The sequence below is a fragment of the Carex rostrata genome, chromosome 10 (assembly GCF_964058835.1).
Source record: "Carex rostrata chromosome 10, lpCarRost1.2, whole genome shotgun sequence".
Classification (NCBI taxonomy): domain Eukaryota; kingdom Viridiplantae; phylum Streptophyta; class Magnoliopsida; order Poales; family Cyperaceae; genus Carex; species Carex rostrata.
In genome coordinates, this window is record NC_135927.1 from 5386176 (window position 1) to 5411299 (window position 25124).

At 35.8% G+C, this 25124-nt stretch overlaps 2 protein-coding genes and 1 long non-coding RNA gene across 5 annotated transcripts; all 3 read left to right on the forward strand.

The window, feature by feature from the left end:
* Window positions 1-712: 712 nt before the first annotated feature.
* On the forward strand, window positions 713-5678 carry LOC144560166 (uncharacterized). Its single transcript, XR_013513346.1, has 4 exons — window positions 713-892; window positions 963-1725; window positions 5106-5331; window positions 5458-5678. It is a non-coding gene; the product is annotated as an uncharacterized LOC144560166 (long non-coding RNA).
* A 1832-nt stretch (window positions 5679-7510) lies between these two features.
* LOC144560756 (eukaryotic translation initiation factor 3 subunit F-like) lies at window positions 7511-11706 on the forward strand. 2 transcript variants are annotated; one of them, XR_013513465.1, is made up of 7 exons: window positions 7511-7965; window positions 8054-8132; window positions 9089-9144; window positions 9514-9571; window positions 9651-9743; window positions 10995-11089; window positions 11393-11706. XR_013513465.1 is itself a non-coding variant. In XM_078310003.1 (5 exons), the coding sequence occupies exons 1-3, from the start codon at window positions 7792-7794 to the stop codon at window positions 9142-9144; spliced, it is 309 nt and encodes a 102-aa protein (XP_078166129.1). In that variant the 5' UTR covers window positions 7514-7791; the 3' UTR covers window positions 9514-9571; window positions 9651-9897. The 2 variants fall into 2 exon arrangements, 1 of the variants encoding a protein (XP_078166129.1); XM_078310003.1 differs by lacking the exons at window positions 10995-11089; window positions 11393-11706 and having other exon boundaries at window positions 7514-7965; window positions 9651-9897.
* Window positions 11707-15044: 3338 nt separating this feature from the next.
* LOC144560764 (uncharacterized) lies at window positions 15045-18890 on the forward strand. Of its 2 annotated transcripts, XR_013513470.1 has the most exons (3): window positions 15045-18125; window positions 18277-18753; window positions 18785-18868. XR_013513470.1 is itself a non-coding variant. In XM_078310012.1 (2 exons), the coding sequence occupies exons 1-2, from the start codon at window positions 15104-15106 to the stop codon at window positions 18654-18656; spliced, it is 3402 nt and encodes a 1133-aa protein (XP_078166138.1). In that variant the 5' UTR covers window positions 15045-15103; the 3' UTR covers window positions 18657-18890. The 2 variants fall into 2 exon arrangements, 1 of the variants encoding a protein (XP_078166138.1); XM_078310012.1 differs by having other exon boundaries at window positions 18277-18890.
* The last annotated feature ends 6234 nt before the right edge of the window (window positions 18891-25124 follow it).

Below are 25124 nucleotides of genomic sequence, written 5' to 3' on the forward strand. Positions count from 1 at the left end.
GTATAAAGTCAAGCGGCCAAAATTAGAAGGTTAATAAATTAATTTTAGTGCATTCATTTTTGAAGGTTTTTTTACCGCTTGACTTTATACTAAATTAATTCGAATGTTTAAAAATTTCACATGTATATGCATCACATGTAAGGTAGGCGGGTTTCAACGGTTTGGATTCGTCATTTGAAATCGATTTAATGAGTTTTAGAGTTAAGCTCACCAAAACTTTGGTGAGCTTAAGAGCACCCTAGTTCTACTCATATATATATATATTAATATGCCAATAGATCATTCTTATTTATAGAAAAGTTTAGAGCTTTTATATATACAAAGTTTGAGTTCTAATATTTTATTTATTTTTAATATATACAAATAATTTTGTGTAATACATACATACTAAATTTTTTTTTGGGTCCTTTGAATCTTGGGGCCTAAGGCCATCGCCCTGGGTGCTCTGCCCCAGGACCAGGCATGCAGAGACAGCGGGCCGAGCACAAGGCTGACAACTGTGGACATAAAATCAGCAAGCAATTGCCATGCCTGTTACAACACCTCGGCTTGCCTTGGGACCAAGAACTATAAAATGAGACCTATTAATTCCTTCATAGTCCATTTTTAAGTAAGAAAGATAATGACTGAAAAACTCATTATCGTTGGGCTGTTGGGCCTGCCTTTGGCATGAGCCCTCTTTTATCGTTGGTAGTAGATCCAGTAAATTAACCAACTGCACCTATACTGCACAAAGAAAGTTCAACGGTGACAGCAACACAAGTAAGATTTATTACATTAGCGTTGTACCTTAACCAGAATTTTGTAATTATTCCTTTCGTTTAAGACAAGTTAATCAAGTTAGAGCTACTATTCTGTACTGGTACAAATGAAGTCAAGTCAATTCAGACTTGTAAGCCACAGAATTGAAGTCAAGTCAATTTAACCCATTTCTCTCAACTGGATCTTTTGCATAAATTCAGGGCCATATACTAGACCATCTTCACATGCTCCAGATCCACGAATCCAACCCAGCGGATCATGCTGCTGTGGCGAGAGATGTTGTGGTTTCCGGTGAAAGATTGATTGAGGTTTCTGGAAACTAATAGCAACAGTTAAGGAAATTTTATGTTGTCTCCTGCTTTAAAGTAGGTAATTATTTTCCTTAATTGTTGCTATTAGTTTCCAGAAATTGCAATCTCTTTCTTTTTATCTTAATCATAAAATTACCTCATCAATGAAAGCCAAGAAGGCAGCCGAGAAGTTAAGAGTTTTTGTCTTGTAGTGAGCCCAAAAAAGCAGCAGAGGCCCACGCACTGGCAGCAGAAACCGGCTTCATACCAGTTCCAGAAACCGCATAGCGAGGCCGATTCCAACTGATATAGCCAGAGGAACCTGCTTCACACCGATACCAGTACTGTCTGCAGGTTCCTTTGTCCTTTGGATTTCAGGTTTCATAGGGAAAGCAATGGAGATAGAGTTAGATGATGAAGAAGCACAAAATCATATCACCCGAGGTAATTAAAATTTTGAGCTTAGATCTGGACCGTCGGATCTGTTTTAGCACGAATATTAAAGGAGACGTACGGTATGGATCAGCATTCTAATATTTTGTTACCACAGAAGAATTGGATTCCGTAATGACCACCTGATTGCAATATAAAAAATAAAAAAAACAAAAAATGAGAAGAAGAAATATGGGCCACTGGAGTGCCCATGAGTTTGGATGGCGTTACGGTCCCACTGGTGAGTGGTTATAAATGTCAAGTATATTCGTTGTAGGTTCTTCCTAACGGAAACGATTTGGTGGGTCATGGTCAATATGGGCCGTGCGGCCTGCCTTTGGCATGGGCCCTTTTTGACCGTTCAAGTAAAAGTTAGACATTTGTGTTCTGCTTTAACCAGAATTTTGTTATTATGAAAATTACGATGGTATTTGAATAAAGGGAAAATTTGTTATTTGCCACTCCAAAACTTTAAAATTTGAAAAACAGCATACCAGTTTAATATACTGCACAGGGGTTTTCTAATTATTCCTTTTGTGTAAGAAAGTTTAATCAAGTTAGATCTACTATTACACAACATGCTGCCCTTGGAAGTCATACTATACTGCACAGGGACACAGAGGAAGAGAAAAGATCAGCAATAATGATTACACAGTTCATTCTCTGGTGTGAAAGGTGCTCAAGTAATTTCAGGAACACTTTGAAGAAATTAAGCCAGTTACAGGGAGGTCACAACGCAGAAAATTTCATAGGATAATCTACTCTTAGCTCTCAATTTTTACTAAAAACATTTTTAACATTCTCTTTTAATTCATGTGTTTAGGTATTGTTTTCTTCTTTTTTTCAGACTCAACTGTTTTGAGTCACATCTTTTGTTCAATTTTCTGTAAGGTTACAACACCCTTTTTTATATTGCGACCAAATAAGGGCATGACCCTTATTTTTCTCAAAAAAAAAAAAAAAAAAAAACAATGGGTGCACAAGTTATGAAATGTTTTTTTTTTTTTTTTTTTTTTTTCTTTAACAAGTTATGCAAAGTTGGCAACGCCTACAAAGAGTGAACACTGCATACCAATAAAAGGTAGGCTGTGGTCAACCTTAAACGTACTAAAAGATTGGGACCTTCTACAGCGCTCAAATGCTCATGTAAAGGATGAGAGTGCTTGAAGATTCGTGCTGTCCTTGAGTCATTCCAACAAGCTCGTTTCTAAAAGAATCAACGGTTCAAAACTCCATTGGAAAATTAATTTCCATCCTTATATATTATAACCCGATATTTCTTTTGAGTCCAACTCATTTTCTTTTTGATCTAATCCTGACCAAATTCCTGGATCCACTCTTGTGCTATATTTATTGCAAAAAGCTGCAAAAGTTGGTAACTATAACATGAATGAAATATGGCATAAAGGGAGAACATAAGAATGAATAAATTAATCTTTAGACCATACAAAAATTTTCTGGACCATCAGATTAGCGACTTTCAAAATTGCTTAATAAATAGTAAAAAAATTCCAAAAAATGTAAAATTTGGTCTCCAAGCACATTTCAATATGGAGAACAAGATGAACGGTTCGGATCGATGTTTTAAACTTAAAAATCGCAAAATATGAGCGTGAAGTAAAATAGTCGCTTTACTTCGCAACTCACCGTAGCCCATCTCATACATATACATATACATATATTATATTATATTATTTTTTTTACGGCCGTAAAAAATCCGGTATGAAAAATGTTGATCTGGATTATTTGTACTAGTCTTTCGAATAAATCAAATTATATAGTATTCCATCTATTTTTTAAAAAATATATTAAATATTTGTAATACTTCAATAAAAAAAATATATAAATTATAAATAAAAACTGAAAAAAAAAATTCTTAAATCTGGAAATTTTTTTTCCGGAGTTAGAACCGAGTTTCCGGAATTTTTTTTTCCGGGTTTAGAGTTTAATTCCGGAAAATTTTTTTCCGGAATGGGTAGATTTCGAAAAAACCAACCGATTCGGATATTTTTTTAAATTTAATATAAAATTTGGATATTAATAAAAAATTCGGTTCATGTGTTTAGGTATTGTTTTTTTTTTTTTTTTTTTTTTTTTTTTTTTTTTTTCAGACTCGATTGTTTTGAGTCACATCTTTTGTTCAATTTTCTGTAAGGTTACAAAACCCTTTAACTCCTTTTACATTGCAATCAAATAGGGGCATGATCCTTATTTTTCTCAAAAAAAAAAAAAAAAAAAAAAAAAACAATGGGTGCACAAGTGTGCAAAGTATTTTTTTTTTTGCTTTAACAAGTTATGCAAAGTTGGCAACGCCTACGAAGAGTGAACACTGCATACCAATAAAAGGTAGGCTGTGGTCAACCTTAAATGTACTAAAAGATTGGGATCATCTACAGCGCTCAAATGCTCATCCAATGGATGAGAGTGCTCGGAGATTTGTGTTGTCCTCAAGTCATTCCAACAAGCTCCTTTCTAAAAGAATCAACGGTTCAAAACTCCATTGGAAAATTAATTTCCATCCTTGTATATTATAACCCGATATTTCTTTCGAGTCCAACTCATTTTCTATTTTATCTAATCCTGACCAAATTCCTGGATCCGATCTTGTGCTATGTTTATTGTAATTAAAAAGCTGCAAAAGTTGGTAATTATAACATGAATGAAATATGGCTTAAAGGGAGAACATAAGAATGAATAAATTAATCTTTAGAAGAGATGTGAACAAATCAGAAGAGATGTGAAGTATATTCGTTCTAGATACTTGCTAATGAAAACAGTTTGGTGGGTCATGGTCATGGGGCATGGAAAATTCGTATGCTATGCATTAACAGAATGTGCGTTATTAGATCTGGACTGTCCAATTGAGATCCTCACTAATATTAAAGGCCTTCGTGTATTATAGATGTGGGCCAGATTGGCTTCGATTATGATCGGTCGAGATGCATTAAACACAAAAGATGCTCTTTTGAGTTAATGCAAAAGATGCATATTCATGGGATGTGCGGTTTGTCTTTGGCATGATGATACCATCATTGGTTGGGGTCTTCATTCCTAAAATAACTCAAAATTTTGAGTTTCAATCTGGACCGTCGGATTCATATAATTTATGGAATCCCATTAATATTTGTGCAGTTTTTGGTCATACTATCCAAACTCAAACTCAAAATACTTTAGGGGATCTGAGGTAACTCAAATTTTGAGTTTGACTTCAGATTGGCCGATAAATATCCGGACCAATCTATTCCAAGATAGAATGCACATGATCACTTTAATATGCGTGACTATAGCAGATCGGACGGTCCAAATCTAAACTCAAACTTTGAGTTGCTTTATTATGATAGCAGATCGGATCGGACGGTCCCAATAAACCATCAAAACATATCTCACAGCAAGTTGGACGGTGACAGCAATCCAAGTAAGAAAGACATTTTTGTTGTGTTGACCGGAATTTTGTAATTATTCCCTTTGTGTAAGAAAAGTTGATCAAGTTAGAGCAACTATTCTGTATCGGGACAAATCAAGTCAATTGAGACTTGAAGGCAGAGACAGGGAGGGGGGAGACTTGGACTTGGGAGTTGATTTAGTCATGCATATTATAATTACCAGTATAAAATGATGTAGATGGAAGAAATGAAGCGACACTGTTACTGGTAGTGTGTATAGTTTTCGGGAAGCAAAATGAGGAGTACTGTATTCATGATCCTCCTTTTGCTTCTCAGTGCTATAGCCATGCAAACTGCTGCTGGTTCAACGATTGGCTTAGACTCCGCCCGAGGCTCCAGCTACACCGGTTACTCCTCTATTTCAGCAAACCGTGCGGCCAATGCCAGTGACAACAAGTTCAGAGGTAAATGTTATCTCTCGTTCTGAGTGACTTAGTAATTATGTACAACTAAAATTAATCATGAACAACCTCGTGGTTTTATATAACTCCATATTAATCCATATGTTCTCCATTTTTGCCCAAGTTCAGCGCCAAGTAATAGACGACCTAAAAGTTCGCGAATGTATGCACAGCGCACGTTGAGCGCAGATAGAGCTGCTCATGAATAAATGATGGAGATTCTGGGGAACTAATAGTACATTTTATTATGATGAATTATGATGTAATAAATGATGATTTATTATGTAATTACCTTGTTTAATTAAAGCAAGTTGAGAGGCAAACATAAGTACATTTTACATATTGTATAATTTTTTGGGGTATCAAATACCTCATCTTATGTTTTTCATACCTCATTTATGTCTAACATCTTTGTCCCTATTTTCGAAGTCCGAACAACCGATTTGAATAACTTAACATGATCTCCATATAAAAATGTGCTCCAAGACCAAAATTTATATATTTTCGGAAATTTATTACTATTTTTTAGATAGCTAAAATATCACTGCTTTTAGATGGTCCATAATTTCTTAAAAATATTAATTTTTTAATTACTTATGTAAAAAATAGTAAAAAAAATAAAAAATATATATAAAATTTAAAATTCAAGCACATTTTAATACGGAAATCATGTTGAACAGTTTAGATCGACTATTTGAGTTTTGAAATTGAATATAAGCATATGAGGTATGAAAGACATGAGATATTTGAACCCGCTCAATTTTTATTTGGATATATTGTGTTCTAATCATCCAAAAAGTGTATTAAAATTCGTTAATTTACTAAACTGGGCGTAACATTCTCCAGTACTGATGGAGGTATAAAGGCAGAAAAGAAAAAAAGAATGACAAAAATTGGACCAGGGCAAAATGGACAATATCAAACTGATTGACTAAACTTCTCTAGAAACAATGTAGCTAGATTTTGTATTATTTTTAATAGGAAATTGTAAATTGACAAAATCATATAAATGGGAGAGAATTAGGGGTGGAAACGGAGTGGACTCAGATTGAGCAGATAGTGGTGAAATTATATCTATATCTCTTTTTAATTTTTCGGATATGGTTACGAATTGTAAATCAAATGGATACGAATACGGATACGAATCGGATCGAATATTTATTAAAAATATTAAATACTAAAATTCATAATATTTATCTAATTATAGTGATGAATAATATTTTTTTACAATATATATTAAAATATATGTTATATATGTACTATTATGATGCATATAATTATAATGTAACACCATATCAGTATCTATATTTACACGGATATTCGGATAATCAAATATCCATTTTTAATTTTTCGAATACGGATCGAATACAAAATAAATATTATCCATGCCATTTTCACTTCTAGAGAGTGCTCTGTAACAATCATCCTTGAAGTAAATGAAATTTATTCTCATCCTCCATTCTTTTTGTTTTTTTTTTTTCATTAAGAAAGGCTATAACAGCCCATTGTGTTATCTAATATGTCCAAGTATAACCATTTAAATAACACAGCTTTGAAAGAGTTTGTGGATCATAGTCATGGGCCATTCGGCCTGCCATTGGCATGAGCCATCTTAGGTTGTAGGTCCAGTAAGCCCACTGCACATACACTGCTCAAAGCAAGTTCAGATTCTCTATTACAAACTTTGTAGGACATTTCCTGTTGCATTGGGCTCGAGGATTTTTGTTATTTATGGGGTCCGCTTAAATTAAGTGCCGACGAAATCCCCACATCACAACTCACAATTTAGGAAAAACAGTAGAGAAATAGGAACATATTAGAAAAAGGTAACAAATTAAAAAAGAGATAGAACATGGCCCAAGGGAATAGACAGCTCCACTCCAAATTCAAATTAAGTTGATAGTGGAGGTCAGTAATTCAGCAAAGCACCCAAGTAAGATTAAGGCATTTGCGCTCTACTTTGACCGGAATCTTGCTAATGTCGAAGTAATTCAGAATTTTCATTTAAATTCGGACCGTCTGATCATTACCTGGACCAATCTGATCCGAGATAGAATGCATGCATATATATATTAATTAACTACAGCAAAACAGTCCACCTGAGACCGATATTTGAGACCAATCTATTCGCCGGACGCAGAAAAAACAAAAAAAAGTAAAACAAAAAAGTAACGGGGACGGATTTGGCTCTCCAGTCTTCAGGGACCGGCGCCCACACCTTCTGGGACCGATTTGGCCCGGTCCCAGAAGGGTCCCCCTCAAAAATCCAGTGAGTCTCTCTCTCTCTGTATCCCACGTTTTACCTAGGGTTAGCCCAAAAAAAGAAAAGGAAAGAGCGATGGCGGCTGTGAAAAGGAAAGAGAAAAGAACACTAGAAGCAAGATATTGAAAGAAAAATGGCAATGGCGGCTGTAAAAAGTAGCAGCAAACGGTGCTGCAGTGTGCAGGTACGGGGCCGCGAGCATGAGCGCGCGGATCCACCCGGTGGTCCTGTTCAACATCTGCGACTCGTATGTGCACCGCCCCGATCAAGCTGGCCGCATCATCGGAACTCTACTTGGATCCACCACCTCCCCTGACGGCACCGTCGAAATTAAGAACTCCTACGTCGTTCCCCATAACGAGTCCGCCGATCAGGTCGCTCCTCTTTTTTCCTTTTTTTTTTAAGTTTCATTTTGTATGAGATGCATCTGAAATGCTAAAGGGAATGTTTGTTGTTTCTTAGGTTGCGTTGGATATTGATTACCACCATAATATGTTCGCTACGCACCGAAAGGTCAATCCCATGGAAGCCTTGTTGGATGGTAATTTCATAGTCTCAATTTTCTGTTTGTTTATATTGAGCACATGATTAATTGATGAATTCAGATAGTTAGTTGAGATTGTTATAGACTTGCTGTAATTAAATTTGTTAATATATTAATGAGTGACTGTGGAAAATTGGGAACAAAGATGCGAAATGATGGATTTGTCTGTGATTTTTTTTCACTAGTGGTTTCACTTCCAAAATCTTCTTCTTTGCAACTGGGTCGGATCCAATTACCGGGGTTAACGGGTCGAAATATATATCCTGGGGTACACATGGTGCTGGTACCATATAATCAATTAATGGACTTTAAACACCACTGATACCAGCTTATGGAGTCCAAGATAGTTAAATTTGTTCTCTTTTTTCATTTTTCTTTTTTCTTTTCAGTTATTGTTGTTTTATTTTACTTCTTAACCCTTGTAAATATATTTATAGTTTATTTTATTTCTTCACTGGTAGTCTGGTACTAGCTTGTAAAATTTGAGTTTAATTTGCTCTAGGTGCAGCACTTCAAAATGAAATGATGATGGTGTATTTGAAACTCCAATTAGCTTGATTTTCTTTCTTTTTTGATAGTTTTTTTTTATTTTTATTTTGATTCTTGCTCGGATTATGCAATTGACATGCTATTTGATATGTTTATTATGGTTAGTAAAGGTTTGAGTTGTCAAAATATTTTGTTATGCCTAGACCATAATTGAGTCTTGTTGATTCTTATTAAAACTCCAATTTAGCTTGATTCTCTTTTCTTTTTTGTTAATTTTTTATTTTGATTCTTATTCAGATTATGCAATGTGTTTAGATTTTAGTTAGTAAAGAGTTGGGAAATGATAGACGGGCAAGAATGGGGGCAGCACTGGGAGAGAGAAAGACATAATAAATTAGTCTATTTCTTTTATTTTTAATCCTGACCATTCAATTTTAATCAACGGTGGAAATTCATAATTACAGGGTCCTGTAAGTCTCCTTGGAATTACAGCAGATGCGGACGCGTTCTTTTTACCTAGGTACAGTAAAGTGCCCTTTTCAATTTCAGCTTCTAGTTCTTCTTACCAGTAAAGTGCTTTTTTTATTTTTCTTTGTATTATTGACTGGTACATGGCTTGATATTGACTGGTACATAGGTACTAAGCTCAATGAGCATGCTTATAGGACTGGTTGAAGTTTAACACATGTTTTAGGGGTTTTAGTTAGAGTTTTTTATTTTTTATTTTTTACATTTCCTTGTCAGTCAAATTAGCTCAACCTACAACTATCAGAAATGACAAATTTGTTCCTTTCTTCTTTTTATTTTTATATTTGAAATTAGCTTAAAGTAGATTCTGATTTGGACTTTATGGTTATATTTTCCTTTCCTTTTAATTTTCTTTTTCAAGGTACCACCAAGTTTTTTCAATTCCACCAAGTTTTCACAAATTGCCCAGCAAGTGACAGGTTTCTCTCTCTCATTCTTAGTTCATGTATTACAGCATAGTTTGGTGCAACTAGTTATTCCTTGCTTTTTCCATTGTAGATGAAGGCGGCATATAAAAGAAAAGTGATGGAGTCACATCCTGACCTTTTCCCGGTACATCAGAAATCTCAAGCTGAGACTAAATTTAATCAGGTTTTTGTTACCACCTAAAAGGACTTAATTTTATTTTACAAATAAACACATACCTACTTAAATTTAATCTTTAGATTTTTGGTATTTTATACAACAGAATCTCCAAATGATATTTGTGCATGATATTTGTTATATGCATGTTTTTGGATACATATATGCTTATCATTTACTACACTGAATTTTAGTTATGTTTATTTCACAAGTGAAAGACTTGGAAATCAGACAGGAGGTAATTGCATAAAGCAGATTCCTAGTGTTTTAAATATTCCAAGTTTATTGTTTATGTACTATTTTTTGCACCCTAATTTTGATCAGCAACTTATTCGTACTTTAGATATTTTGTATTTAATGTTTATGTAGTATTTTAGATATTAATGTTTATGTCGTTTTATGAATTGCTTGGTACGTATCAATTAAATTGATTGTGAATTGTTTAATATTAGATGTTAAATGCTTGTGAATTATGTTTCATACCAATTGAGGCGGGAGAAAAATATATAACAAAATGTGTTTAATGTTATATTTGTTTGGTACATTTTGTACCAATTGGGAAAATAAAAATAACAAAAAATACAAAAAAAAAATAATAACCTACTGCGACCGATTTGGGACCCTTCTGTGACCGCCCAATCGGTCTCTGATAGGTCTCTAGCCACGTCAGCGTATAGCATCAGTGATGAATCTCGTCGGTCGCTGAAGGGGTCATCTGTGACCGGTGCCATACCCTTCAGAGACCGGTGACGTCAGCAGGGCAATCATCAGTGACGGAGCAACTGCGACCGGGTCATCTGCGACCCATTTTGGTCATCTGGGACCAGATCCCCCCTTCTGCGACCGGCGCTTTACCCATCTGCGACCCATTTGGCCGGTCGCAGAAGGGTATTTTTGCTGTAGTATTGGGATCCCTTAAATTTCCATCCCAAAGTAGATCGGATGGTCCGGATTGAAACTAAAAATTTGAGTTACCTTAGGTGACATGAATTCATACTGTTATTAGTCATTCCGTGTAGCAAATGTTAACCAAATTGGGAGTGATGAAGTCAAATCAATTCAGAGTTGGAAAAGCAGAGGCAGGGAAGTACTTGACTTGGGAATTGATTTCCACAAATCTTGACATAATTTATCAGTATAAAATGATGAAGATGGAGGAAATCAAGGGACAGTTACTGATAGCTAGTTAGTTTGTACTGGTTTTTCGGAGCAAATTAGCAAAATGAGGAGTGTATTAATGATCCTCTGTTTGCTTCTCAGCGCTATGGTCATGCAACCTGCTGCTTATGCTGAAATCTCCTTCAATGATCCAAGCCTGACCCGTCCCAGTGGTGCAACTCATGGAGGTAATCCAGGTAAATGCTCCTTGCACCTTGATTTGCATAGGTTCTGAGTGACTTGATAATAATGTACAACCATATTATAGATTAGTAACGTATTCTTATCTAAAAAAATAAAATAAATTATTAATAGTTAGATGCCCCTTGTTCTTTTGATATGAGATAAGAGAAAAAAGTCAAAAACGACTTTGGTAATCTCGAGAGTAAAGTATTACCATTGCTTTATCAACTTGTACATGAAAACATAACCAACAAGAGATGTTTAATATGACTCCATATATATTCTTATGTTCTCTACGTAATTTTGCACAAATACAGGGCAACCATATACTGGACGTGGACAGCCATATACTGAACATATCCATCAACCCAGCACATGCTGCGACGAGAAATGTTGTGGTAATGGGTGCATCTGCTAGCGATGCTCGTCAAATAATGATGGATATTTTTGGAAACTAATGGCAACATAAGTACATTTTACATATTGTATCCATTTTATTTTGGCTTTGTATGAATAATTTAATACAGTAATTATAGATGATTCGGCAGTAGTTTTACTATAAATTATTTGGATATATTGTGTTTCAAGCATTCACTGAATGTAATAGAATCCTTTTATTTAACTAAAGTAAATTTCAATTTTGTGAATTGTGATGAGCGATATCAATGTAACCTTTTATTTGGGTATATGGTTTAGTGGGCCATGGTCAAGGGCCCTGCGGCCTTCCTTTGGCACGGGCCCTCTTTTATCGCTGATACCATCATTCATCGTTGGTCATAGGTCCAGTAAAGCAACTGCACATATACTGCTTAAAGCAGTATAATTACAAATATTTTGTTATCGTGTAGAAAAGTTAACCATGTTAGAGCTACTGATCTGTACCGGTACAAAATGAAGTCAAGTCTATTTAGAGTTGAAAGCAGAGGCAGGGCTAGAGTTGACTTCTGAGTTGATTTGCATGTGTCATTTTATAATTTAATTCAGTATAAAATGATGAAGATGGAAGAAATCAAGGGACACTGTTACAGGTAATTTTTGGAATGCGACATTCGTCTGCTAAACTATATCCTAATAGGTCCCTTTACTGTAGTTCAAATACAAGCGGGCACCCTGTTGATCTATTCTTCTTGTATCTAAGATACTTATATTATTAGGATATTGGTTAATCTCCAAATTAAGGGTATGAATGGATTGTACACTCCATTCATACAAGGTTACTTTAAGTACACAATAAACAAGAACATAAGGCATAAAGATCTTAGTAATAATTTAGATCATAGTGCAAAGATAATTATAAATGAACAACTAGATTAAACTCATAAATATTCAAGATTACATGTCTTCACTCTAGAAAATAGTTGCTTAGCCGCTCATAGCGGGTTCAACAACAACAAAAGAGACAAAATACATAAAGAAAAAGAGCAGAGAGTAATGGCGGGAGAACACCTATGCTGTCCCATATCTCATGCACGCCGTCTTCACGTCTCATCTCTTCTTCCTCTTCTAATCGAGGCTTTGCTGTTCCTTATTGATTTCTCCTTTGCATAGCCTCCATTAAAGTGAAACCCTAATTCTAAGTGCTCTCAGATGTGTATATTCTTTTGTGGTTCGAGAGAGAGAGATCTTTCCCAGGCATCTATATGTTTATATAGGCCTTGATTTGAAAGTTCGATCTGTAACCGTTGTTCTGACAGTTTCTGCGTGCGGATGCCTGAATAGCATGTAGTTCGATTGATATCCGCACGGGTGGTTATAACTGTCTGCGATAGCTCTTCTGGGTAGCATGTGGATGAAGGCATCCGTGCGGCTGAGGCTAAGACTACAATTCTCTAAAATCAAGTAAAATAACAGAAAATAATATGAATCTCTAAAAAATAAGCAATTGTAACTCGATAAATGACAATAATCTAGGCTAAATGATAGGAAAAATAACGACTTATTTGACCTCTATCAGCGAGCTAGCTTTCGGATTCGGAATGGCAAGAGGATCTGAGCAACTGGCATTGATCTTCTCTAGTTTTTGATCAACACCTTGGTGCTTGAAGCTTGCGGTTTGGAAACTGTAACAAGAGAGACTAAGTTGCAGGCAACCGTATCTTGCTCTACTTGATTGGAGAGATATGACTTACAACACTTTGCTAGATCATGTGTGTGGTATGATCCATGAACTGTGTGTAATTGATTACTTGTTTACGGTAAGATCGTGTCTAGATCACTAGTGAAAAATTTGAAATATACCTGTTAGCCTAGACCATTACACAATAGGCTTGTTATGATTTCAAGCTGAGGTTTTAACTTAGATGCCCCAGGTCCAGCTTACTTGGTTGTAGCTCGGTCCATAATTAATAAGTTGAGCTGGGACCTAGATCGGACCGAGCTAGCTCGTTGCCACTCCTACCGAAAAAGAAGAAGATAGAGATTAAGTTATTTTTAAAGTTAGAGAGGTCGGTTAAAAGTGGGAGTTCTCATGCATGGGGCCACGTGGCCTAAAATGCCACCGTAGTTTTTTTTTTTTTTTTTTTATGTTTTGCATTTTTGTAATAAATTTATAAAATTATTAAAATTACGGGTGTTCCAATTTTTTTTTCCTTCAAAAAATTATTTTCCTCAAAACTCAAGCTAGGGTGTTCTTAAGCTCTATCTTCAAAAACCGATCAAGATATAATGAATAGGAGTGGAACTAGGGTGTTCTTAAGCTCACCAAAATGTTTGGTGAGCTTAACTTCAAAATCCATCAAATTAGTTTTAAATGACGAATTCAAATCATTGAAACCCGTCTACCTTACGAGTGATGTGTCCATATGTGAAAATTTTAAATATTCGAATTAATTTAGTATAAAGTCAATCCGTCAAAATTAAAAAGTTAATAAATTAATTTTAGTGCATTCATTTTTTGAACGTTCTTTGACCGCTTAACTTTATACTAAATTAATTGTTTTAAATTTTCACATGTAGACGCATCACTCGTAAGGTAGACAGATTTCAACGGTTCGGATTCATCATTTGAAATCAATTTGATGGATTTTGGAGTTAAGGTCACCAAACACTTTGGCGAGCTTAAGAACACCCTAGTTGTACTCCCTATTCATTATGTCTTGATCGGTTATATTTAAATTCAATAAATATTGGTGTCATATCATCAGATAGTATCTCGAAAAACAAATGTTTGGATTACCCAACGAGATTATTCAAACTTTTCCGATTGATCTCTTAAATCAGACATACAAAAATTCATACGATCGGAATATAAATAACAAACAAAATTTGAATCCAAACACAATTTGAGAAACAAATTAATATTATGATATCAAAAAGTATATTCGTTGTACATACTCGGTATGCTTATAAGCTCAGACCCGAAAGACCAAAACCCCTCATCCTTTTGGATGGATTCGAGGGAACCGGTGGTTTGTGTGTGCAAGTTGTTTGAATCGATGGGCAGGGAAATGGTTTGGTGACCATGGTCAATATGGGCCGTGCGGCCTGCCTTTGGCATGAGCACTCATATATTGACCGTTGAAACGATTGGTCGTATAGTCAAGCAACTGTTTATACGGTGAAAGCAACCTACGTAAGAATTGTTTCCGGATAAAGTTTAATTGTACGTGTCTTAAGTCAATCTTCGTTTGTGGGTGCTATAATTCTACGATGACAAGGCAGCTACATTAGAAATTCAAACTTGACGATTTTATTTAAGTAATATAGCTAAGCAGCACATGCATAATTAGACATTTGCAAGCGTTGTATTCTGATTGGAATTTTGTTATGACTCCTTTTATGTAGAAAAAAAATAATCAAGTTAGAGGTATTATTCTGTACTGAGACAAATCAATTCAGACTTGGAAAAGTAGAGGCTGGGAGGGACTTGACTTCGGTGTTGATTTGCTCAAAGTCTTGTTATAATTGTATGTATAAAATGATGAAGATGAATGAAATCAAAGAGTCTCACAAAAAAAAACTCACTAGCGAGAATTGAGAAGTGGTAGTCCCTCCATAGAGAATTGTGGTTTAATCTCCAACAATTAATAATGCCTCCCAGCCACACACACACTGCACCATTCCTTTCACTTTTTATTGCCCTGTTTCTCTTTTTCTTTTCTCAATCCATTTCCGCTACCACAAATTTCACTGATCGTGATACCCTTCTTCAATTCAAATCACAGCTCACTGACCCACTTGGAGCTCTCTCTTCATGGAGCAGCAACACATCACTCAACTTGTGCAAATGGCGGGGAGTCACATGCGGCCAGAATGACCATTCTCGTGTCATAGCATTAGATCTTGATTCTCTCGGTCTTTCTGGCTCATTGTCTCCATATGTTGCTAACCTCACTTTCCTAAACCGGTTTAATGTTCCAAATAATTCCCTTAGTGGACACATTCCTTCCGAGCTTGGCCGTCTTCGACATCTCCAATACCTTAACCTGAGCATGAATTCTTTTCAAGGAGAGATCCCATCCAACCTATCTTCTTGCACAAATCTTGAGGTGCTTACATTATCGAGAAACCAACTTGTGGGTGAGATTCCACCAAACCTAAGCCAGTGCAAGAATCTTAAGATCATCGCACTCGCTGACAATGCAATTGAGGGGGCTATACCAGAAGAATTTAGCCAACTCCAGAATCTCACAAAAATATTCTTTGAAGATAACAAGCTTACCGGTACCATTCCTTGGCAGTTGGGCATGAGCTCCTCCCTAACTACTGTTAATCTTGCAAATAATAGCCTTACCGGGGAAATCCCACCTTATCTCACTAATAGCACTTCATTATATGCTATATATCTCTCATATAATAAACTTATTGGAGAGATACCTTCAACTCTCTTAAATAATCCAAATCTTGCTTATATTGAGCTTATGAGCAATGAATTTTCTGGTCAAATCCCACCATTCTCATTAAATCCATCACCAATTATTTATCTTGCTCTGTCTATAAACAATCTTACCGGACCCATCCCATCCTCAGTGGGAAATTTAACTTTGCTAGATACTCTCCTATTGGCTGACAATTATTTGGAAGGGATCATTCCAGAAGAACTACAAAAAGTTCCCAGCCTAGAAGTATTGGATTTATCCATAAACTGCTTGTCTGGACAAATTCCTCACTTTGTGTATAACATCTCATCTCTAGTTTATTTGGGTTTAGGAGACAACAACTTCTCTGGAGAATTACCACAAGATATAGGTTATACACTTCCAAATCTTCAAAATTTGATCATGACATCAAACAAATTAAAAGGCCCAATCCCAAGTTCACTAGCCAAACTTTCGGGACTCGTCACACTTGATCTTGGTGGTAATGCTTTCAGCGGAGTGATACCAGATTTAGAAACACTAATTAGCCTTCAGAAATTAGATTTGGGGTGGAATCAACTGGAAGGCAGTATAACAACTATCCTCCACTCCTTAACAAACTGTCCTGAGTTGGTAGACCTCTATCTAGAGGATAACAACTTAGAAGGAACCTTGCCACGTTCCATAGGTAAGCTTTCCCAAAATCTTCAGTTGATGATGTTAGGTGGAAACAAAATATCTGGGACCATCCCCATTGAGCTTGGTAACCTGACGAGTCTCTATACCCTTTTTATGGATCGGAATTTGCTTTCAGATAGCATTCCACCTTCTATAGGCAATCTCACCCAATTAGTCATCCTTAGGTTGTCTAGCAATAATCTCTCGGGTCCTATTCCAAATTCTTTGGGAAATTTGGATCAATTAAATGAAATTTATTTGGATGAAAATCAGCTGAACGACAGCATACCCAAAAGTTTGGGAAATTGCATCCATCTGTACAAGGCAAACTTCTCCTGTAACAACCTCCAAGGTCAGATCCCAAACGAGCTTGTTAGCATTTCATCACTCACACAAGCCTTAGACTTGTCACATAATTCTTTAACGGGACCAATACCTCTTGATGTGGGGAAATTGAACAATATTGGAGTTCTAAATATCTCTCATAATCAATTCTATGGTGAAATCCCATCTAGCCTTGGCAATTGCCTTCTTTTGGAGTATCTTCATATGGAAGGCAATCTTCTTGAAGGCAGCATTCCAAACTCATTTACATCTTTGAAAGGTCTTAATGAGATCGATCTTTCTTCGAACAATTTATCTGGAAAAATTCCTGACTTTTTCAAGGCTTTCAGTTCCTTAAATTATCTTAATCTCTCTTTCAACGATTTTGATGGGTCAGTACCTACTGGTGGGATCTTTAGCAACCAAAGTGAGGTATTTATTGAAGGAAATAAAAAGCTCTGTGCAAATGATCCCAATCTCTTTCCAGAAATACCATCATGTCCTGCACCTGCCTCAAGAAAATCAAACTCTCATTTGTTGATGATAGTGATGTTAGTTATTGGAACAATTATTATTCTAGCATTTGTTGTATCAGCACTGCTTCTTTTCCGGAGGAAGGCTCACAGAGCAGTTCTCTCTCCAGATCAGGCAAAGGAGAAATTCAGAAAAGTCTCTTATGCTGACCTAGAGAAAGCAACCAATGGATTCTCTCCAGGAAACTTGGTGGGAAGTGGTCATTTCGGTTCAGTGTACAAAGGAACGATAGAGTTTGAAGTCAATCCAGTTGCTATAAAAGTTTTCAACCTTAATCTTCGTGGAGGATTGAAGAGCTTCACTACCGAGTGTGATGCTCTGAGAAACCTTCGGCATAGGAATCTCGTTCGAGTTATTACCTCTTGTTCCACCACAAATCTTTTTGGAAATCCCTTTAGAGCACTCGTTTTTGAATACATGCCGAATGGTAGCCTAGAAGAGTGGTTGCATCCAAAATCTACTGGTAAGGCACTAACCCTGGCCCAGAGGATATGCATAGCAATTGATGTGGCTTCTGCGCTAGAGTATCTTCATGATGGATGCGGACTTCCAATTGTTCACTGTGATGTGAAACCAAGCAATATTCTACTGGATCATGCTATGACTGCTCATGTGAGTGATTTCGGTATAGCTGAGTTATTGGTTTGTACCATGGCGGAAATGAAGAATTCTTCAAGCTTTTCTGGACTAAAAGGTTCTATTGGCTACATAGCACCTGGTGAGATCAAATTATTTCCAATTTTGTATGCATCGATCAACATAAAACATGCAATACCTATATAGTTTTTCCTTTTCCATCTATAAATGCTTCATTTCCTATTTCTATGGCTAATCATTTCTTCCTATGAATCATGGGGAAACACCTGTAGAGTATGGGATGGGTGGCAAAGCCTCAACTGCTGGAGATGTTTATAGCTTTGGAGTATTACTACTAGAGATGCTTACAGGGAAAAGACCTACTGATGAGACTTTCAAGGAAGGTTTAAGCCTGCCATCATTTGTTAATGAAGCATTTCCAGAAAGAATCATCGAGATTGTGGACAGTTCAATCTTGCGGCAGATGAGTGATGTAGAATCAGATCTTCCTGACCAGAGAACTATAAGGTCCATGATCCAGCTAATTAAGGTTGCTCTGTCCTGCACGGTACAGTTGCCACAACATCGGATTAAGATGCAACAAGTAGCTGCTGAGATTGCTTCTGTTTGGCAAGTGTTTCCAAATTGTTCCCTGAGTGATAGCATTGAATGAACACAAAATTAGATATTCCTTTTTTTTTGGTTGAAATAATAATTGAAGGTTATATACAAATCAATGTAAGTTGCAGTATTTAGTCCTTATTCAAAGAGTTGAACTTGTATTTAGTCCTTATTCAAGAGGATGTACCATTTGACAGTAGTAAAGTATATATGATGGGTACCTTGAATAAGTAGGAGGATTTTCCTCCTTGGATAATAATGGAAAATTACTTTGAGTTTGCTCCTTCAATACATGCAACTTTGGGGTGATTTTTATCTTTTATTTTGGAATCTTGAATGACACGTTCCTCATTGAAACTGAAGTTCATCAATTTTAAAGGCAAAAATATGAGCAAATAAATTCCATTCCATAACGTCCGATGTTGGAGGCCCTAGATCAACCGTTTTCCTTTTCAAACCATAGCCATGAGTATGTTCCATAAAGCCATCATCTAAAATTTCATACCGAATAGGCCGCCTAAAAAATATCTCCATAAAGCAGACTTGACCGTTCTTTTTTTTTTATACAACATACTTGATAGTTTTTTTTTCTCATTTCCACCTCGACCATTTATTGACTCTCCTCTCGCTGTGCTACGATTTGACAAATCTACCTCGGTTGTTACTGTTCATCCTTTTCGTCTGTTTTCGCCTTTGAAATTGCCTTTTGGAATTCAGGTTTCATAAGAAAAGGGACAGAGATAGAGGTAGATGATGAAGCACGGAAATGAGGGAGGTTGCTTCAGAGGGAAATGCGGTGGTGGAGAGAGTCATCGGAGGTGTGGAGAGAGAGAGAGAGAGGGAGTCATCGCTGTGCCACGATTTGACAAATCTACCTCAGTTGTTACTGTTCATCTTTTTTGTCCGTTTTCGCCTTTGAAATTGACTTTTGGATTTCAGGTTTCATAAGGAAAGGGACAGAGATAGAGGTAGATGATGAAGAAGCACGAAAAGGAGGGAGGTTGCTTCGGAGGGAAATGTGGTAGCGGAGAGAGTCATCGAAGGTGGGGAGAGAGAGAGAGGGAGTGAGCAGAGGAATTGGGGATGGTGGTGGACTAGATGTGAAATGAGAGGTCGTCGAGGGGAAAAAGCGAGAGAAAGGAGAGATTTAGATGGAGAAAGTGCCAATTTTTTTATCAATATCCAATATTAAATAAAAAATAATAGAAATGTCTATGTATTTTGACTAATTTAAAAAATGTCCAGGTCGTCCAGAAACTCGTCGGCCGAGAAAAGAATTGGGTCACCGAGTTTCTTGGCGACCGAGAGTTTTTTTTTCTTCTTCTTTGAAACAGGTTATATAGGTCATGTTTCTCTCTCCTTCCACTCACAATTCACTTAAATCCAACAATAGAGAAAAAAAAAGAATAGAAAGAGGAAGAGAAGACGCAATTTTAGAGGAAAAAATAGGCGAATATTGAGACAACAAGTGTCTTTGAAAACATTCAGCTAAACAAGAACTAATAAACCCACAAGTTTATGTCCATTGTGTGGACACAAATTTAATTATCCCTACTTGATTGTAATGATAAGAGCCTAGTGATTGTTTTCTCTGTGTACATATTATGTCTTGTTTCTTCTGATATACTTATGCAGCAGAGAAGACATTGAATCAAACCGGATCAGAAACTGAATCAACTGGACTGGAAAAGTCACAACTTAGAAATCCCAATGGAGGAACTTAATGAAACCAGATTGGTAACTGAATAACCAAATCGAGACAATTATCACTCAGAGCTTGAATATAGGAGAACAGAAAAAAAAGAATGAGGGAAGGGAGGGAGAAAAGAAGGAGAAAAAGGAGAGGAAGAACCAACAGAAGAAACAAAACCACAAAAGCAACACACCACAACAAGCATATAATATGATAGCTATATGTACAACTCATACTACTCACTCTTTCATTGCCAAAGAGGAGAAGAAGTGCTTGAGAGTAGAAGAGAAGAAAAAACAAACTGCTTGTCTTGTGATGATAGGCACAACAACCGATTGCCTTGGCGAATAAAAACCGTTAGAGAGGAGCTGTGATCAGATCCACAAGGCAGAAACACAGATAACGATGGCAAAATCCACCGTGTGTCCATGGTAAGGGAAATGGTTTGGTGGCCATGGTCAATACGGGCTTGGATTCGTGACAACAATGGCTCGCATCCACTCTTCGTCTCGCCAGCCTATGTCACAACAAAAATAACAAATAGAAACAATACGGGTTCAGCTGCAAAGCTCAGTAAACAGTTATTTAACAACGTGTTTCTCTATAATTAGCTTATTTAAACAACTATTAAAATAGATTGGATTAATCCACACAAATTTCATGAAATTATGCATGAATATTTAGCCGGTGATAACACCTGGGTCTAGTTTATCAATAAAACAAGTTACACAATATTCACTCATTTGGAATGTCTGCCGCAGACAATTTCCAAATTCTCATAACATACAATCATATCATTTGACAAATCAAATTCGAACCTCAGACTCGCCATACCGTTAATATGCCTCATAATCTAATACCTAATTTAAACATCCAATTTGACACTATCCAACCATGGATATTCACAATGACACTAGCTAGTTCAACTAAACATCACTCAAGAAGATCAAAGCTCAACCCAATAGTGGATAAGAGGAGATAAACTCAACTTAAATGATAAAATTCGTATTAGTTCAACAATCTAAATAATGTCATTACAAAATTACTTTGGGCTCTTACATAGCCATATTTCTCCCTCTAAAAGTTACCTAGCAATTAATACAACTTCAACTATTTTTTATTCTCCCAAAATACTCTTAATTAACTTTCTTGAGACTCTAAAAGACTATCTAGAAACCATAAAATAAACTTGGATACAAACACCTTTTTGACCATATTTAAAACCCACTAACAACTCACAATTAATTAATTACTAACAAGCTGACTCAAAACATATCAACTCTCTTGGCATGTTTGTTTGACCATGATATGTTCGGAATCTGGACAAATGTATTCCATAAATGTTGTAGAGCTTATTGTCAACTTTTCACAGAATTTTGAATTACCTCAATCGAAGTTCGTATGAGCCAGAAATAACCAAAATACTAAAGCGTGTCAAACAATTGCAGATCTGTTACTCAGTGGTTGTTTTGGACCATAAAACAACCACTGCTCGATTAATTCTCTTTTGTCTAAGCACTTGAATATTATCTTGGCCTGTTGAAGTGTCTCATATGACATGTTACTAAGCGATAAGGTCTATCTGATTCATGAGTATCAGAACGGTGCAATCAAGGCAGTGTCACAATTCAACCATACAAATCAAAAACACATATTATAGAAAAATCTGATTACCTGATAGCGATCAATTTAGAAAATTTAAATCAAATTGTAACAACTTATTCATAATCAACGCGAAGGTAGTCAAAATTCCAAATAGAGATGAAATTAAATATAAGAATATTAATCATAATATTATTTTTCATTTTTTACTTTTTTTCTCTCATTTTCATTTTATTTCTTGTTTTCATGTCTCGTTTTCATTTTTCTTCTAACATAATTTCAATTCATTTTCTTTTGTCTTTCCACACACCTCTATTAATCTGTCTCCATCCTTTTCCATGGTTTTCTCTATATGTTCTTCGGACCATGCGCACCTGTGCACCTCAGTACTATTTATGTTAGAAAGCATTGCTCACCGCTTTTGCATCTGCTCACTGTTGCGTTTGGAGGAAACAGAGGAACGAAACACACGCCCTATGATGAGAAGTTGAGCTTATACGTGTCAGCTTGCATGTAAAGAAAGTTGAACTCCCACTGGTCAATATGGGCCGTGCGGCCTGCCTTTGGCATATTGAGCACAGCTCATATATTGACCGTTGAAACGATTGGTCATAGATCCAGTCAAACAACCTTAGTAAGAATTGTATCCGGACAAAGTTGAATTGTACTGGTCCAAGTGAATTTTCGTTTGTGGATGCTACAATTCTACAATGAAAAGACAGCTACACTAGAAATTCAAACTTGACGATTTTATTTAAGTAATACAGCTAAGCAACACATGTAATTAGACATTTGCATGCGTTGTATTCTGATCGGAATTTTGTTATTACTCCTTTTATTGTAGAAAAAATTAATCAAGTTAGAGGTATTATTCTGTACCGAGACAAATCAATTCAGACTTGGAAAAGTAGAGGCTGGGAGGGACTTGACATTTTTTCTATATTTTTTCTACATTTTTTCTAATAGAGCACTCTTTCTAAGAATTAAATTCCAAAAATATTTATTTATTTAAAATAGCACTTTTTTCTTTTTAACAAAAGTGGGTATACCCACCTGTTTCATATTGAAACACAACCAGTCATACAATATTACAAGGATTGTTGTTCATTACCAAAAAAACAAAAGGCAGTATATAATCACTGCTGCATTGACCCTTACGACACACTAAACCTGACATGGTTCTAATAGTAGGATAAAAGTAACAAACAAGCAAGGCAAATGTCATGTGATAGAAGCTAAGTAATACTAAGTACTAGTAGTAGAAATTCTCATTACTGGAACCAGTTGAGCAAGACATGTAATCATCAGATGATGGATGGTAGTTGTCAGAGGCAGTATTACTGGATTCAGCCTTTTTTCTCAGGTAATATGACAGGTCCATTCTTGCGGATCCAGGTTCTTCCTCTGAATCTTGAGAATTTTCCTCCTCTTGGATACTTGAACCTGACAGAGTTATCAAAGTGCCTACCTGAGTCAGATTAGAAACATTCATAGGCAATATTAATGTTAGCTTGAAATAAGATTCATCATTTCTAATTTTACACCAATATAAAGCAAGAAGGCTATTGATTGGCCATCTTTGACAACCCTATTAATTCCTAAATCAAAAATTAATCTAGGACGTAAAGTACTTTTCCAGAAATGTGAACAGTTCAGGACATCTAAGCCTGAAGAGATATTTTCGCTGTACACCAGCATATGTGATGCTATATCCAGAACCCAAAAAGTCCCGACTCAAATTAAAGAAGATAATGCTGCAAATCCTCCAAGTCTCTAACTAAGCGGAAGCCTACAGGAGGAAAAGCCAAACTGGGCCATCAATATATTCAGAGGGATCAAAGTATACAGTCTCCACAACTATCCAATTTAGCTAGACAACAAAGAGTTGTTTATGTAATTTACATACCCTCTGAGTGTTGCTTAATTATGTAATATCGATGTAGTGAATGTTCGTGATCTAATCTAAAGCTTACGGGTGTTTTTTTTTTTTTTTAGCTGAAGTTACAAAGCAGTTTTTTTGGCAGTTTCATTAATAGAAAAAAGTTACAAAGCAGTTGTTTCATAAGATTAGATGCATAGAGGTATGTGCATTCTGTAAATACAAATTGATTATTTTTGTTTGATGAGTGTGATAGGAGTCTAGCAATGGTTTTCTCTCGCATACCATAGTCGAAAAAACTCTAAAAAACTCTAAATCCAAATCAGACTAAAAATTGAATCTACCGAATCAAAACAACTACCTATCAGCTGAGAATCACAAAAACCTACGGGTGTTTTACCTAAAAAATAAAAAAGAAGATAGAGATTAAGTTTTTTAAAGTTAGAGAGGTCGGTGAAAAGCGGGAGTTTCCATGCATGGGGCCACGTGGGCTAAAATGCCACGGTAGTTATTTTTTATGTTTTGCATTTTTGTAACTTAAACTTTTAGGTTTTCAATATTACAGATAAGTTCAAATAAATTTATAAAATTTATAAAATTACGGGTGATACAGTTTTATCTTCCTTCAAAAAAATCTTGTCTTCAAAACCCAAGCGAATGATATTAAAATCGAACAGGACATAATGAATAGCAATCAAATCAAAGTTACGAGATACATATCAATCGGAGTAGCTAATTAACTTAAATCAAATTAATTTTCAATCAAATTCAGTTATATTTAAATTCAATAAATATTGGTGTCATATCAGATATAGTGTCACGAAAAACAAATGTTTGGATTACCCAACGAGATTATCCAAACTTTTCCGATAAATCTCTTAAATCCGACATACGAAAATTCATACGAAATATAAATAACAAACAAAATTTGAATCCAAACACAGTTCGAGAAACAAATATTCTGATATCAAAAAATATATTAGTTGTTGATACTCGGTAAGGGAAATGGTTTGGTGGTGATGGTCAATATGGGCCGTGCGGCCTGCCTTTGGCATGAGCAATCATATATTGACCGTTGAAACGATTGGTCGTAGATCCAGTCAAACAACTGTTTATAAAGTTGAATTGTACATGTGCAAGTGATTCTTCGTTTTTGGGTGTTACAAATCAACAATGAAAAGACAGCTACACTCAAAATTCAAACTTGACGATTTTATTCAAGTAATACAGCTAAGCAACACATGTAATTAGACATTTGCAAGCGTTGAATTCTGATCGGAATTTTGTTATTACTCCTTTTATGTCGAAAAAATTAATCAAGTTAGCGACATTATTCTGTACCGAGA